The sequence below is a fragment of the Vicugna pacos genome, chromosome 31 (genome assembly GCF_048564905.1).
Source record: "Vicugna pacos chromosome 31, VicPac4, whole genome shotgun sequence".
In the NCBI taxonomy this organism is placed as follows: domain Eukaryota; kingdom Metazoa; phylum Chordata; class Mammalia; order Artiodactyla; family Camelidae; genus Vicugna; species Vicugna pacos.
In genome coordinates this window covers 23,185,055-23,203,240 of record NC_133017.1, presented here as the reverse complement: position 1 = coordinate 23,203,240, position 18,186 = coordinate 23,185,055, and the positions used below count along the sequence as shown (strand labels likewise).

At 43.2% G+C, this 18,186-nt stretch overlaps 1 protein-coding gene across 1 annotated transcript in view; it reads right to left on the bottom strand.

Moving 5' to 3' along the window:
* LOC102529128 (contactin-associated protein-like 3) overlaps positions 1–18,186 on the bottom strand; it is a 154,603-nt gene that overhangs the window by 118,653 nt on the left and 17,764 nt on the right. The window contains exons 4-5 of the mRNA XM_072952685.1: positions 17,031–17,141; positions 4,671–4,864 (exon numbers count right to left, since the gene is read on the bottom strand). Of these exons, the coding sequence (XP_072808786.1) occupies positions 4,671–4,864; positions 17,031–17,141 (305 nt within the window). The remainder of the gene's footprint in view (positions 1–4,670; positions 4,865–17,030; positions 17,142–18,186) is intronic.

Sequence of the window (18,186 nt, the reverse complement as noted above, 5' to 3'; positions counted from 1 at the left end):
CGCCCACTTTCTGGCCTTTGATGGTCAGCCTGGGAGCTGTCATGGCTCCTGTGGGTATCCATTTAACAGCTAATGTATTCAAGAGGCTCAAGGTCTACCAGAAGCTGAATGTTCTGCCAGCTTGGGCCTAGCTGGTTCTAACCAGTTTATGTCGAATCCTCGTATCCTGATGTCATTCTGTTAATGGTTGTGCCCTGCCCCCTTCCCTCCTGTCTCACTTTCGTTTGTAGAAAAAAAGGAAAGGAGAGGAATAGAAAGAGAAGATGCGTAAGAGGAAGGCAGAGAAACAGAACAGAAAGCAAAAGATCATGGAGAGAGGAAGAGCGAAAGACAAGGAACAGGCAATTTGGTAACATGGCACTCCCAGCACCCCTCGCTTCTAAGCCTAGCGTAGGGTGACGGGGCCCTGTCCTGATCAGGTCAGCTCTTCCTCTGACCACAGGCCGTGAGATCCCAGGTAGAACCAGGCAAGTCAGAGGGCTTCCCCAGATTTCTGAGCCAGCACAGGGCAACGAATGCCAGAAGCCCGTCCACGGAAGGCCCGGGGCAGGGCTGCCGCTCAGCGACAGTCATGCCACAGAGCCAGCTTCTCACAGTGTGGTCAGATTCCCAAATTACCTGGACAGATGTGAGCTGATTTTCTATCATTTGTACCACTACTGACAGAAGGGAGAAATGTTTTAAATGGAGAGAGAAAGGAGAAATGAGGAGAAAAATGCTTAATGACAGATGAAAGATAAAGTCAGATAAGGAAAGGAGAGAGGAGAAGAAGGAGGAATCATCTAAGGCGAGGAGAGTGAAGCCAAAGTAAAACAGAAGGAAAGACGCCCGGGGGTCACAGAAGGAAAGGTCCCTGTGGTCAAGCAGGGACCCAGTGGTCACTGCGCCAGACAGACCTCGACATGGGACGTCGTCACAGTGAACGCTAGTAACCGTGGTCGCCCGAGAGGAGCAGTGGGGCTCAGCCTGGCTTTCACAGAGTCAGCCCCCTGTTCCCAGACAACAGCAATGAGGAGGGGGGAGAGACGGGGTCGGGGCAGGCAGGTGATGTGAGAAGGATAACTGGCCAAGATCCGAGACAGGCAGGGCCCCAAGAGGACCGAATGGGTACCCAGGAGGGTGGCGGTGGAGAGGCAGGAGCCCCGATGCCCACCTGCAATCCTGCCAGAGCTCCACGCTCCCCCAACACCTCTCCTGCCCCCAAGGATGCTCACAGACCCCAGGCTCAGAGCAAGGTGGTGACTGGAGCCCACACTGGTCCAGAGGCCCCAAGGCGAGCTCAGAGCTCACATGAGCTTGTATGTAAGAATTCCGGTTCGCAAGGGCCGCCTCATGAAATTCTTGAAATGGGTCCAAAAGTCACAGCATATCAATGTAAGTGCTTGCTGGTTCATTCTGAGGGAAAGAGTAGAAAATGAACATTCGTGAAGGCTGCCAGCGATCACTGATCTGTTGCACTGCTCACCTCAGTGCTGTTCTAGGTTCCTCAGCAGGACTCTGGCCAGTTTCTGCTCTAGTTGAGCGAGGCCTTTTCTGTCATTTAAGACGCAATTCTACATTTCCATTTAAATAAAATCCTTTAGGAGTAAGTCTCCCAATTCTGAGTATTTCTTTAATTTATTGGGGTATTTTCAACTCTAAATCCAGTTCAGCCATGGAAATAGTCCCTCATCAAGAAAAAATATTAACGTGAAACATATCACCAGTAAAGAATAGAATTTCTTTTTTTAAAAAAAAAAAAATCAGTTTTGTAACTAACCATCGGTGATTGGCCCCGCAGCACTCAAATTCCTTAGCCAAAGATTTTGTGGCCAGCTGTGTCTCATTTTCAGAAGTTCAAGAATTTAGAGACGTCCACATTGCATTTCACATACTAATTAATATCCCCACAGCAAGGACGTGGCAAAGCATAAAGATGCTTGCCCAGGGTAACCAAAGGGCCTCATGTCTCATTACCAGCTCGTGTGCATTTTCAGTAAGGAGTTAAGATAGACCTTCTCAGAGTTTTTAGAATTTGGAATCATAAATGAAAGGGCGTTGACATGTATTAGTAGACAAAGTTAGCACAGATAGCAGATAGACCCAGATGAATCAGAAAAGTTATCTTAAAAATTAAGATGAGGAGAAGAGCCACAATATTTTTAAGGTCAGAGAAGTAGTGCTTGATTTGGATTTAAAAAAAAAAAATAGAAGTAAAGCCAATTCACAGTCCTCCCTCCCGGGGGTCAAGGTCATGGCAGTGAGGCCACAAGCCAAGGACACTGCTGTGGGGAGGATCCACGTAGTGAGGGTGGGGCAGCAGCCTGACATGGGGACCACCCTTGACACACCGAGTATAAGCAGGCGCTGGGGTACCCTGGCAACATGACTTCATATGACTCTGGAAAGTATCTTCAGATTCAACAAGAAATGTGTATTTGGTAAGAAGGGGTACCAGATGCAGAAAGAAAAAAAAAATCAGAGTTGTATAAATACAGTGAGGTGGGCAGAATGGCCCCAAAGATGCCCAGGTCCTGCCATCTGGAGCCTGTGGATCTGTTACTTTGCAATGCAGAAGGGGCTCTGCAGGCACGATGAAGGTTAGGAAGATGGTCCTGGAGTATCCAGGTGGATCCGGTCTAATCGCATGAGCCCATAAAGTACAGAACGTTCTCCAGCTAGAAGAAGAGGAAATCAGAAGGATCTGAACGTGAAAGGGGCTCACCCTGCAGTTGCCAGAGGAGGGCACACAGAAAGCAGAAGGGATACGGGAAAACCTCAAGGAGCAAACACCGGCCCCCAGCTGGCGGCCCGCCTGGAATCAGTGTCTCAGTCCTACACCCACCAGGAAGTAAGCGGGCGTGCGTGCAGAAGCGCCAGCGTCCAGTCCCGGCTGCCGCCCTCCTGAAGGTCCACCTGCAAGACTGGCCCTTTCCCAAGACCCTAACGCTCAAGGCGGCTCACGGTGCCTAATGTTTGTTCGAACAGTGTGGTTTATACTCAACACCTGCCTTCCTTTCAGGAGTCTGGAATTTTTTAAAACTTTTTATCGAAGAGTCATTGATCTACAACATTAATTTCAGCTGTCCAGCAAAGTGATCAGTTCTGCATGTACATGCACATGTATTTTTTCTTTTCAGCTTCTTTTCCATTATATGTTATTAGAATCAGTACAACGTTCATACCTCCTTCTGATCATACACATGGCAACTGAGTGGAAACTGCCAGCCTGCCCTAAAAACATTCATAAATTCCCTGTATTTCCTTTTTTTAACTGGTGTTAGATAACTAACTAGTTCTTCTTGATTTAATTTACATCAACATTTATTGACAAACTAAGAGAAAGCTCCAGAGGTAAAAAAAAAAAAAATTAAGTAGACCACAGTCTATTAAAAGTTATAATAAGTAACAGAGTCCTAAGGAAATGCAAATGAGGGCAAATTGTTACCCAGTGAGTCTTACCATTTAGTTACCGGTTAGCTTTGCTGGCAAGCTGTGTGCTGAGACATAAGAGCTCTTTAGCTGCAACTCTGCCTTTTACTATGACAATTAAGACAAAAATTTTTTTAAGTTACACAATGTTCTTGGCCTCAATTAAATGTTAGATACACTGTACACTTTTTAATTGTGGTAAAATATGCATGGCAAAGTTTAGCACTTCAGCCATTTTTGGGGTAACTTTTAAAATGTTTTTCCCTTAATTTTTCATTTATTATTATTTTCGGAGGCAAGGTAATTATTTATTTTTTTAATGGGGATACTGAAGATTGAACCCAAAACGTTATGCATGCTAGGCAGACCCTCTACCACTGAGCCGTACCCGCCCCCCTTAGCCATTTTTAAGTGTACATTTCTGTAACATTAACATTCACAGTACTGTGCAACCATCACCACATCCATCTCCAGAACTTTTTCATCCTCTCAAACTGAAACTCCATCCCCATTAAACACTAACAGTCCGTTCCTCCCTTCCCCCAGCTCCTGGCAACCATCTAAATTATCTCTCTAATAATAAGGAAAGACGGTAACTTCTTCTCCACCTGACAGATCTTCTCCAGAACACACCCTTCCCTTCGTTGCCCCGTGAGCCAGTTACAAACCCTGCACAGATCTACGCAACACTCTACTTTCAGGGCTGCTCATTCTGAGCAGACTATGATTTAAAGATCTGAAAAGCTACAGATGTAACATATTACATGGATTTTCATATTCAGAAAGTTAAGCAAACAAAACTTAATTCTTCTAAAACAAGCATGGATATGTAATCAGAGGTAGAAACCATGTCACTGGTATAAAACAATTTAAAGCAGTGATGCTTCCAAAGAGTCCTAGAGATCTATTGCACATGAATTACGGGGGGCCCAACTTCCTGTTGGAGCAGGAACTTGGCACATCTCTCAACAAGTCCTCCAGATGGAGACTCTCCTTTACACGTTTTTTTAAATGTTTAAGGTTTTTCAGAACTAGGTTGTATGTGACTTACTCTGTAGACTTGACACTATAAAGGAATGATGGGAAGACATCTTCAATATTTCACATGATAAAACTGTTTTACTTTCCCTTCTTTCATAAATTACACATGGACAGTGTTCTGAAATGTCACATGTGCTTTACACTTATGTGGAAACGTTTTCAAGAAATTTAGGCATATGTCACATCCTAACAGACTGCTTTTCAATAAATGAACCTACCCAGGTGCTTTCTTCTCGCCGATACTGCTTCCAGTTCCTCCCACCATCACTGAACATCAGGAGGTAGCTGGTCACCCAGTCGGAGCTCCCATATCCTCCCTGAGTGGCCACAGCTGTGACCTCCATTCTCTCTCCAAGGTCAATCTGCAGCCACTGGTATTTATTTGACACAAGTGGAGACCAGCCACCGGCTCCTTTTCATGGGAATAGAAACAAGAAAAATGGTAAAGAAAGAGAAATCTTTGCAGTCTACATTAACCTGTAAGAATGGAATCATAAATAAAATTTATAAAAATCATAATTTCCAATTCTGTATCATATAATCTCTCATAATTATACACACACACAAACACGAAATAAAAACACAGGTTAAGTGTAAATGGATGATGCCTGTATTAACTGTTTTGTTTTTTAGCTCGTAACCCTTGACTGTCTGGTGTTTGGGGGTCCCACTACGTGAAAATGCAACAGGTGGACAACTGAACACCATGCCATCACATCAGTGCTTGGAACTAGTGTCTTTATTGGCTTTAATGCATGACTCTCTCTTTGCTGGACATAAATGAAAATATTCAGGTCATGGTAGAACTAGAAAACCTTAATTGTGGATCCACAGCATGAGGAAGTACAGTGCTGAATGCTGAGATAACTAAAAGCATTATGGCATAGCCCTATACTCAAATGGCTTGCAGACTCATAAGAGAAGCAGACATTTCAAAGAATAACTTGAAAGGCAATACGGAAAGAGTGAAGGTGAAGACGATTTCTGTGCAGGGAGGGAGACTTCTGACAGGGCAGTAGGGAGGGTGAGAGAGAACCCAGAGGAAGTGAATGATAAGGGGCTTCTCAGGCATTCAAGACACGTGGTACAAAGTAGAAATTACTGTGCTGTGTTTTCTCCAGTGCCTGTGAGAAACAGAAGAATTAGGGATACCTGAGAAGATATTATTGAATATTTTATTCTTCCAGTTTAATAGAAACATGAGTTTTGAATTTGAATTTAGATGTCATATTGTATTTTCTGAATTTAAATTATTATGCAATATAAAAATTGGGAAAGAAGTTTGAAATACATTCTGGAACTGATATTTTGCCAGCTACTCACATCTGGAAAACTCAATGTCATGTAAACAATCCTCTGTATGAAGAAACTAGCTTTTAAAATATTTTCCCCATTGTTCTGACAGCTAATTTGAGACTCGTAATAAGGTCTGCCACTTTAGACAACATTTATTATCTTTTTAGGAGTTATTACCGACATCCACACCCTCTTAACTAAGGCTGTTAGGACCAAGTACATGTCAGGAGATGTGACATGGTTACAAGATAGCTCAGGGGGAAACGGAAGTGGAGGGGCACTTACATTGGAATGTGGAGATGTTACCGGCAGGTGGGCATGTCTGCTGCTTCATTACATCATCCGTTAACTACGCTACATGTGTAAACTTTGGTAGAATCTAAGCTTACAGATTCTTTAAAACCCACATTCTTTCTAAGATCTCGTCAGTTCCTGCAGCAAATCTTTGTTCAGATATTCCAAATTTTCCTCTCAGTGCATCACAAGCACAATGTCATTTCCTTTGATCCAGAATCTTAAAAATGCTGCAATTTTGGTTGCTCTGTAGTGCACTTTTTACCTTTTCACTTTTTACCTTTTTACTTTGAAGTAATTTCAGATTTACAACAGAGTTGCAGAGACGGCAGAGAGAATGCCTGTCTACTTTTTCACCCAGCGTCTCTTATTGTTTATATCTGACATTTTCATGGTACTTCTATCAAAAATAAGATATTAACACTAGTACAATGCTAACAAAACGACAAACTTCACTTCAATGTCTCCAGTTTTTCCACTAACTCCTTTTCCTGTTCCAGGATCCCACACTGGATTTAGCCACCGTGTCTCCTTAGTGGCCTCCATTATGTGACAGTTTCTCAGTTTTTCTTTGTCTTATTTAACAACAAGATCAGTCATCACCCAGCACCTTCCTGTTCTTCTACTGTTTGTGCAAAGGTCCTGTCGAATGTCTGATGAATGAGAAGTCCTTCTGGGTTCTAGCTGGGAGTTAACTCATGGTCCTAAGTAACATTACTCTGCAACTGTCTGTAATTGTACAATCACTGCCAAAAGAGGTCAAAAATTAGGTGTTGGCATTTAGCTGATCATTTTAACTTAGAGGTGCTACATTTGAAATTTTATATGGATCAGTTTAAATTTCTGAGAAACAGCTAAATGTCCTGTCTTCTGACTCATATTCGTATCAAAGTTCTAAAGATTGTACTGATGGTAACATTTATTTTTACATTTCACAATCTTCCTCTGCCACTTTTAATCTCCCTTGAAGCCAGGAGGGTATCATTAACACGGTTACTGCATGTACAGAAGCACAACAGAGTAGAAAGTGTCAGCGTGGTGTCCTGGGACCAGCCTCTCCTACCCATGCAGCTCCATCTCTGTCAACCAGCCTTTAACATCTGCAGGTGATGGACCTTGAACATTTCACATTCCGTACGTGCGGTGAGGAGGTGCTACTGGTATGCAAATTACACGATTTGATTAAGTAGGTACTCTGATAAGGTAGTGAAACCTCAGAATCCCCTGTGCTACGGGGCAATTCACTTCAGCAGGGTAACAGAGCCACGGGGTGATCCCCAGACCCCTGCGGGGTGATGATGTGAGTGACTGCGCATTCGCTCGGGCACAGGGTCCACTGGGGCGGATGCGTCTTTCTCTAATGACTGGGGAGAGTGGGAAATACACAAACGTAATCTGAGGACTGTTAGGGAGCACGAAGCAGTCCTACTGACCAGGAAGGGAGATCACTGTTCTGTGATGGAAAACACAATGAAACACACTAAAGCAATGTTAGAAGGGGTGCCCCGGAGCGCAGACACCCCACAAGCTGGCAGCGCAGAGCAACGGTTCTGAAACTGATCAGCCCGCATTAAGTGCTGCACATCTTCGGTGAGCTCCACGTGGGAACCAACACCCCCGACGCAGAGCCCGGGATGTGTAATTACTGCTCTGGAGTCAGCAATGCTTAACCCCCAAGAAGGCACTTGCCTCCCCACCTCCATGCTGCCCACACCACAGATGGCCTTTCTCCACTGTCACCTTCTTCTCTCCGACCTCAGCCCCTTAGCAGGATAAAGTGTGACAATTTATACAAAGGAAAACATGTCCAGAGGGTCCAACTTGGACAGAATAAGGTCCCTGAGCTTCCAGCACTGAACGTAAAGCATCCCTCCCACTCATAAGCAAAGTGTGATGGGTACCCTTAGGGCTGCAGTGAGAATTCAGCAAGAAGATGCATTAAGCACCTAGTACTTCCCCTCCCATACACGGTTGGGACCGAATGCAAGTTCGTGGTTCACATGCCTGATGCACAGTGAGGATGAAATGTCAGACTTCGAAACAGAGAAAGATTCATTGCAGGGCTGAGCTAGAAGAACGGGTGGCTCGTGTTCAAAAACAACCCTGAACTCCCGGAATGGTTTCAACAAAGCATTTTTAAAGGGCAGGTGGGGGGAGGGGCGTCCCAGAGACTGTGATCAGCTGTGCCCAATTCTGTGTTTGGTTGATGGTGATCAATCCTTCGGCACCGGAAGGTCTGGGGGCGACGTGCTCATGATCATCAAACAGTTCATTTCTTCCATTCCAGCAAGTGGGACAGACGTCAGAGTCTCTGCTTTGCAGACAAGGGGAAAAACTCATTTTAGGTTCCTGAGGGGACGTTTTATTAAAGCATAGCTCCGTTTTCGTTCTCTACCCCAGGAATATATCCCTGTGGTTGATCAGTTACTCAGCACTGTCTGCTTATCAATAAACAAACTGTCTTCAATACTGATATCTTGGCAGCTATTTTGGAAGACTTCTGTCTGTAGCTGCTCCTGTGTGATCGCTTTTCCGACCTTAGACTGAGTTAGGCACAGGCAGGGACACTGCCTTGGGGAGAGCAAAGGCTGAACAGGATACTCTCAGCTGGGGCTTTAGTTACGCTGGCCACAGATCATGGTGACAATGACCACTGCTTCTGGGGGCCAGCGGGCGTGCACTGCCACAGGGTCAGCTGTGTGCAAAGAGGGACATTATCCAGAAAGTCAGCTCATGCCGTTTTCAAGTTTCAACAAGATCCAGAGCCCAAAGATACCCAAGGGAGCAAAGGCAAGCAGGTTAATTTGAAGCGTCAGACCCACCCGTCTCCGGGGCATCTATATGTCAAGCAAATAAATGGCTACATTGAAATCATCACCAAGGGAAGTTTCCGTCCAAGATCTTTATGACATTGTCTCAAAAGGATCTCATCAAGCTATGTGTGCTCCTTTCCCACTTAAATGAGTTTTAATTCACAGAAGACTCATTACAGATTCCAGGCAGGGCTGGATGAGTGGGGAGATGGCGAGAGAAGCAAGTGTCCACCATTCATTCTCCCTGAAAGGCGACAGGAGCTCCTGGGAAAGAGGGACCAGCGGGCGGGCGGGCGCCATGGATGCTCCCTGACCATGCAGCTCAGAGACCTCTGGGCTTTACAAGCGAACCCCCCGGCCTACATTGCTGAGGGCAATTCAGCATTTGTTCCAGCTATGATTTCTTAAGAATCAATTCCAACAATCTACGTAGACCTCCTCCGGCTATCGGGATATAGGAAATGCAGAAATCCTGCCCCTGCCGAGGTAAGCTCTGATTCTCTTTCTGCCACGCTTCCTGAAATCCGCTAGCATCCTGAGCGGGAGAGAACAGGCAGTTTTCCCAAAAGTGCACCCAGAAGGGGAAAAAAAAATCACACCCAGCTGCTTTTTCAATTGTAAACCAGACTCCTGTACTAAATGCAGACATACCTTATAACGGCTTTGTAAACAGATAATTCAAATTTAAATTAAAAATAAGTGTATGCTGGTTAATTACATGCCAGTAACATGGAGGGAAAAAAAGCACAGTGTGACTGTTCACACGTGACTCCCTGACGTTGTGTGTGCAGTGCTCCGGCATTTAACATTCATCGCTGCAGCTTTTTTTGCATAAAATACACAAAAATCCATGGCTACCGTATAAATCTGCTTTGCTTCCCTCATATACACTCCTGATCAGGTTTTAAAAGAACACACAGCAGAGAGACATTTAGATCTGAGTTGGTCTTGGGCTCTTTCCTTCTTACTTGTTTGAAGTTTTGCATTAACAAGACTGGAAGGCAATTTTGCTAATTTCCCACCTAGAAATAAAACAAGAATTGCCTGGTAAGCCCATAAGCAATCTGAACACGTAGTTTACCCACGTCATTTATGACTGAGTAAGATGTGTGACTGGGCTCATTCGTTCACATCATGAACACATGAAAGCTTCGTGTTTACGAGAGGTGGAGCTCTGAGATCTGGTCTGCTTCCATAAGAGCATCATGGTGCATCTTTCAGGGCCCCCAGAACAGATCTGTATCCAGAACAGATACAGTTTCAGAGCATCCTTGAGGCCAGTCGGAACAGCTGCATCTCCCGCGGATGTAGAGACACCAGTGGGAGGTCCAGGGCGCCCAGAAGGGCAGGAGACCAGGCGCTCTGCTCCACTGCCCCCACCACCGCCCACTGACACGCCGTGGCTGTTCCGAAGGCAATGGCTCCTTTTTCTTTTTCATTAAATACAGTGTAGGTTCACATCAGGAAATGCAAGGGTGAGATGCTCAGAAATAGAACCATGAGGAGGAAACTATCCATCCATACTTGACTGCTCACTTAGTCAAAAGCCTCTGGGGGGGGGGGAAATTCCATTGATGGCAAAGCTTACATTTTCTTTAAGGATGTTATGTAGCTGAATTCCCGACAATTTGTAAGTACACTGTGAGAGCCATGACTGAAAAGAATTACGTACAGACAACCTGTTACACAACACAGAGCAGTATAATGTGAACGCAAAAGGGCTGAGGTCTAAATGTCACAAAATGTAAATACTGCTGACAGAGGAGCATCTTGCAGGGGAGGGAGGGACATGCCTCCCCAGCAAAGTACGGCCTCATTACCTCTCAGAGCGAAGTCTGCTCCACTGGACTTCCTTGGAGGAAACACGGCAACGAGGGCAGAGTCCACTGCAAGGATCACAGGGCAGAAGAGGAAGCCCCTAATATACCTTTCTCCAATCAGCTCTTAGGCCAGGGAACTCCTCCTTAATGTCCAGAGCAAAGGTGGAGCAGCTGACCACAGGGCCACCGGAGCTATTCCCTTAGTGTCTGTCACTGGCCGTGGTCTTCCTGGACCAGTATCTGGGCCACAAGGTAAACCAGCAGGTCGGGACTCCTGCGTGCTTTGATTTTAGCACAGGGATCCACACACCATTAGTGAGCCCAGGTGCTTCATAAGCAGCTGCTAATTGAACCTCACCCCTTTGGCAGGATTGAAGATCACCTCCCTTGGTACATCTTTCATCAGTGGCCCTGAACAGGGAAAAAGGAGTATCTCTAGAAGAGGAAACGAAATTGCATTGGATGGGTAAACCTGGAAAGCAGTCGGAGGGTGATGGGACAAAATCCATCTCCTTAGGGATACCAATAATATTATTTAAAAGTTAAGTAAATCATGGTGTGTGTCCACGATACGTCTGTTAAATAAATAACTTCCATGAACATTTTTGTATATTATGTGTGATACAAAAGTGAATTATTTTGGAAAGGAACAGGGTAGAATTTGCTAGGCAACTATTTTAGAATTTGGGTAGTGCTTAGAAGGGCTTCCACGTACCTTTTGGGAAGTTGCCAAGTATGCCATAGGCAATACTAACTCTTGGAAAAATACTATGGCAAAATTGTGGCTGCTATGAGGTCCTTATTATGCAGATTGGAAACATGGAAACTTTGAAAAGATAAACTGCTGGGTTTTTTCATTCCTTTCTTCCAGTAAGTCCTGTGAGCCAGTGGTCATTACACCACTAAGCCGTAGAGAAGCCAGGCAGGGCAAAGACCAACTCAGAAAACAGGAAAACAGGACGTGTGATGTCTCCCTGTTTGGCAGGAAGAGATGAGAACCTGGGGGACTGTGGGAAAGAGAGGACGTGGGGAGGAGTGCAGTCTTTCCCCCTTGGCGTGGTGATCCCGAATTCCCCATGGTCCATCAAAAGGGGGCACAGCAGTCAGATGAGAGTCTAACTGGATGTGAACGAAAGGTCACCTTGGCAACGGTGAAGTAAACCTATAACCAAGGATGCTCAGGCTGGAAACCCAATGAGACTCACGGTCAGGTTTCAGGGAGGCAAGAAGTGACATGGACAGATTCTGAAAGTGACGATGACCTGTTCCCTGAGAACATGGCCTTCCCAAGAGGTACTTCCGCCTCAGGCTTCAGGAACCGGTGCCAAGTGACCCTCAGAGTTACGAGCAGACAAACCACCCTCAGCGGATAGCAGGGAGCCCCTCACATGGTCCAGCTCCAGGAGGGCACGAGCCCATTGTGAACCCAAACACTGACTTGGAAGGAAGCAGAAACCTGGGCCTCCCTGGAGGACTCACGCCTGTCCAAAAGAAGCTACTGAATCCACAAGAGACTGAGGATTGCCTTATTCTGGGGTTTTTCTATCATTTGGGCTACTTGGTAGGGAAAAATGACTGACAACACAGAGAACACGTTTGGTTTTCTCTGGTTCATCTCAGCCAGTACCTTACGCTCTATGGGGGGAACCTAGAGACTCCGGACCTCGAAAAGGACTGTGGGAGAATCAGAGCAGGTGGGTCCTGTGTGGTTCCATGTGGTGATTCTATGGCGGTGTCTGCACCAACCCCGGGATTTGGGGGTTTCTCCCCCCACATACTGCCGTCCTGCATTTTAGATGAGCTGTGGTTTAATAAAACTGCCTAGTCGCCAAGACAGGGCTCTGCACTTTCATATCTGTGCATAGTTTACATGATGTTATTACATTTGGCCTATACTCCACACTCAACACCCATAGTGTATCTGCAGGGCCATTTGTTTAAAAAAAAATCAGAACAAAAAAATGGTGGCTTAAAAAGAGAATGCGTATTGGCCTTAATAGGTCTAAAAACCTTTAGGAAGGACAGAGAAACAGAACACAGAATCTGACACCCAGAGACAAAAGTTCCCCGGAACGTTCATACGTCTTTATAAAAATCTGGTTTGCAAGCCCTTTAATCGCAATTTGAATTGCTCAGACTAGTATTTGCGAATACTGGCCAGTCTCATCAGGTCCCCGGCCTAGGAATGAAAGATACAAATTTATAAAAACTGTGATTTTACGAAAAAGTATGAGGAGAAAGCTTATTATTATAAGATCTGCATCAAACGTTTTTGAATATTCTGATTTATATCAGAAGTTGCATACTTTTAAATATTTCAAGTGATTGTTTACTCTTTCCATTTTTTAAATCATTTCTTTGTTTAAAACCAGTAAATTTTACGTCATGTCCTATTTGGGATATTGCAGAGTCCAAATTATCAGAGATTCCAAGTTATAAGAAAACACTGATTATCTGATAGCCAGATCTAAGCACTTTTTTCTTAATCTGTAGTATTATCTTGTACTAGTAATTGTATGTCTTCACTTGAGAAATAAACATCTTAATACTGAGAATAGTTTCTGAGATGCTCAGCCATTCACTGTATTGCGAGGACCAGACAGAATCTTTCCTGGCTCCACCAACAGGTGGAAGAAATATGATCCATGTCTCAGCCTGAAAAAAGGTGAAGAAGGACAAACGTCCAGCCAGCCCAGCTTGTTTCTTGTTTGCCACACACAGACAGTACTCTGAAATGTCATGTTTGATCAAGTTAAATTTACGGCAATCTCATTTGTGCTGTCACTGGTGAGTGACTTCCCGCCTTTAGAGAGCGTGATTTTCAGCATCTGGTCATAAATGGAGTGGTCCTTCTCTCTGAGAATGATTGTTTACGCCGGCATTTTGGGGGAACAAAAAATAGGAATGAAATGTGCATATGTTTCTTCCTAATCAATTTCAGACAGCTTCCAGCCCAGGTGTCTCACCACCACGCCTGCGCGTACATATCACGTGACAAAGAGAACAGCTACCAGGTGCTGGAAAGTAGCATCTGAAATGCTACTGCGCCAGGCTGATGAAAGGTCACTGACAGCAACAATCATCATAAAAACAAAGGGCTATTTTCACACACAAAATGTAGAATCAAAGTCCAGTGTGGCTTACTGTAAGGCAGGTTTTTGGTTTGAGTTTTTTGTTATTTTTTTTTTAACTTTTATCTGGATAAACTTGGAGTACAAAGTTTCTTCAGGAGATTTTTGAGAAGGAGAAAATGAAGTCAATATTACAGCATGTTCTTACTTAGAATACACAGATTTCAACAATCTTGCTATTGTGTGAGAAATATTGGGCAACTCGTCATATCAGGAAATATCAATTTAGTACTGATGGAAACAAAATCAGCCAACATGAACAGTCAGACCCCATTTGACTGTAATGTTATAAAATTTCAAGAACTTTACATTTTTATCTAACAGCGTCAATGTTCGTGAGCAGGTATATGAATAAATGTGTCTGCGTTTTACCTCTGAAAATCTATCAGGTTTGAAAATTTATACATTCTGGCATTGCCAGCAATTTATGTTTCTCTGCATGAAAAAAATAAAGTGAATGACATCACTGTGGACACTTTGCTAAATGTATTACCTGGAATTCAACCTCAGGCTGCAAAATGGGAACGCTGGAGGAACTCAACTAGAGAGTTCAAAAATAAACTCCAGGAGCACTTGGTCCAATGTTGAGTGATGATACTGACACGTTACTCTCTCTGCAATAACCAACCTGTCCACTAGGGAGCTCACTTGACAAACAGGTGGTGACACACTCAGGATCATGATTGCAGAGCCCTGGGGCCCCATGCCTGTCCCTGGAAGCCCCTGGAAGCCCCTGGAATACCCCCAACTTCTCTGCTCATCCCTCTTCAGAGACCTCTTTCTTGCATTGCTTGTCAAGTCTTTTCTAAGAAATATTTCACTATTTCTCATAAATTAATAGGGGACAAATAAATACATAAATAAAATGTGCAAGTAAAAAACAAATACATAAAACGTGGCATGTGCAATAAAGTCTAATTAATTAGTATTTGCTATGTGTTGGATCAGAAGTACTGTAAAGTCATAAAATGCCTTAAATTTTGAATTATATGGCTTTGGGAGTTTATACAGTGACTCAAATATATACACACACACACATGCAATCAAAAATTATCTCCATCAGGTAGGTGCAGTGATGGTTATTATGTGTGAAATTCTTGGTGGAAGTTGAGCTATTTGGGACATTTCTAATTTTTAATGACCATCTGGAAGCTCAGTGACTTCTGGACAAAATAAGAAACCGGGGAGTTAAGACAGAGTCACCTTCTTTAAAACCTCCAAAGAAAGAAATTTTAACCACACTGTCAGGCAGTCTAACATAATTTTCATCTCTAGGTCATACATAAGATACTCAAAAAGGCTAAAAGTACTGCATACGAAGAATCATCACCATTTCACTCACCCACATTTTATACCATCCACATTTTACATCGCAATAAGCTAAACAAAAATGAATGCTTTCCAGCATTTACCAAGGCAAAGGAAATGCCAAAAAGGACTCTGGGATGCTGGCTTTTAACAGGAAACACACACAGATAATCCTTCAGGAGGAATGTCAATAATTTGTGCTAGCCAAAGCATGTTGGAGAAATGGGTCTGAAATCCAGTGGTGGTATCCAGGAATATTTGATGACAGGTGCACTACTGGCAACCAGACAAGGAACCACCATGAAAACAAAAACCTCATCAGTTGATTGCCACTCTCTTAAAATGATTCAAATTTGCAAAGAGAGTAGTTTGAATACAGAAGATAAGCTTTGGACTTCGAGTTGTAGCGATGATTTATCATACTCTGAATTATTAATTTTTTAAATTAAATATAATGGAAGTGAGTTCATCTTAAACTTCAGGATTTTCCCTTCTGATGTTTATAAACTTCCCAGTGCCCCCTCACTGACATCACTGGAGGCCTGAATCGTAACGATGTTCTTCATGGACAAATTAGAAGCACAACACACAAGCCCCTGGGGCTTCTTAAAACTAATTAAATATGGTGCGTGTTTGTTTATTTATTTATTTTTACAATTTTAGGGCAATCACTGGAAAGATTCAATGTTAAGCTGATACTAGACTAAATGCCAGACCAAAAATGGATAATTTGATCATTTAGTTCATCTCGCTGAAATCTGGTTTCAATGAGAAGATACTTTCACTGGGGCGCTAAAAATGACCATGAAGGATGCTCTGAGGAGTAAATATCTGGCCACCAATATCTTCCTGGTAAAAGACCATGAAGGTATAGGTAATTAACGGACATGCCCTCCCACCCTGAGCTCACTGAATTTCCTCACTTACATGCTTACTTTTCCTTAACGATCTGTTTGTTCACTTGCTAGGTTTTTTTGCATTTGCTTTTTAAGGACACTGGAAAATTCAAGTGACTTAAATTCTGACTTTAGAAATACCAAATAAAGGGAGAGAAACACTCCATTCCTTAGTCGTACCTCCAGAATTTACACTAGCACGTTTACATGGGACACAGGTAATTTTAACTTCTACTTTCTGAATTAACCGTTCACTAAAAAAAAGTTAACCTATCCCTTAAAAAGTAGGAAAACATTTGAGTTTTAAGCGGATGCGTTCACTTATTTCATCCCCTGCATTATTATTTATCAGTAGAAAAAATAATTTACTCAACGACACTCAAGTAGCAAAATGAATTAATCTCTCTTCAAAAAGTGAGTCATTAACTCCCTTCCCACTAATAGGGAGGGAATCTGTATTTTCAGCCGCAGCCTTCACCTGCTGTCCTCCAAGGACAAGTCCTGGGACCGAGTCATTTTCCCACCAGATCCCAGGGCAGTGCCACATCTCACAGATGTCATGCAGTGGCTGGTTCAGTTTTCCCCAGCGACTGCAACAGCGACTCCTTCATTTGTTATTTTAGTTATTCAAAACCAGCACACTTGACTCGTCACCCTTCTGTAACCTGTTCTGCAACTAAGAAGGGATGATAACACTGAAAATCCTCTAGACTCCAGTAATTCCCCTCTCATCAATCTCATTGATGAGAATTTGCTGCCAATCAATAGGGACGGAAGGTATCACAACACACACACACACACACACACACACACACACACACAAGAAGAAAGCTTGCAAATGATAATACAATGAACCTACTGCTTCTTTCAATTACATTAAACTCGGTATCATTAATTTTGGAGCTTAGAATGAATTTGAGCTAAGAGTGATAGTAAGTCTCACTGTGAAAGAATCATGCTGAATTAACAAGACAGAAGAAAAAAAAAAACAGAAGAAGAAGAAGACAGTAGCAAACTCACCATCTCTGCGGTTAAGACTTGCAAAGCCAGGACCGTGGCTGCTGGACAGCTCTGAGGAGCTGCTGAAGGCAGCCCGGGGCAAGGAGGACGCCAGAGGAGCATCACAGTTATCTGGGGGGGGGGGGGGGGGAGAAACACCGTGTGCAAGTCAATACATTGATTAAAGCTTTCCTGTCATCTCTTCCTCTCCTCTTCCCTCCCTTTTCCCTGACCCCCTTATTTCCCTCCCACACTCCCTCCTCTTCTTCCTTCTTCCCCTTTAATGAGCAGGCTAAGAAAATGCTAGAACCTCGATCAGAGGTATGTTAGTACATGTTTAACGGCAAGCTCTTAAGGCAAATAGAAACCCTGATTGCTAGCATTTGCCACTTTTCTTGGTGTGAATACTCGTGGCCAATTCAGAGCTATCAGCGTGATGTCACCGCCCCTGAAGTTGGAAAGGGGCATGCCCACATCACATCATTATGTAGTATTTCCACGGCGCAGACACAAGCCATGTAAATAACCCCGAGAGCACGGATAACATCAGATGCCATAAAATAAAGTAGGAAGTGGTGTTCTGAGAATTTATTACTTGTGTCTTTAATAGGATTCATTTAATTATAAGTAGATATGATTTAATTTTTAATAATGGTTGTATTTTTAACAAATGGCTTACAAAATTCATGAAAAGTTAATGATTGGCTTTTGCCAGATGCTAAAAATTGGTTCCAGGACATCACTTCTTATTGGGAAAATATTAAAAATATTTCCTTGAAAATCAGAAAGAACACTTTAACAGGCATGACTGGTTCTACTGAACACGGCACTGAGAGTCCTGTCGGTACATAAGAGAAAATTTAAGAATTAAAAACACAAAATTGGAAATAAAAAGCCACTGTTATTTCCAGACGATATGATTGTGTCGGTAAAAATTCTAAAAGTCACTGGCTACCTTAATAGTTTATTATACAAAACCTGCTTGTATTTCTAAAGCTATCCATAGATTGAAAATAAACAGAATGACAAATAGTAATTAATACGTAAAGCATCTAAGAATGAATCTTACAAAATTTGCAAGACATTTCTGGGGATTATTATAAAAATTATATTGAAAGACACTAAAGAAAAATTACATAAATTCAGACTACAATGATTGCAAATCGGAAGACAGTAT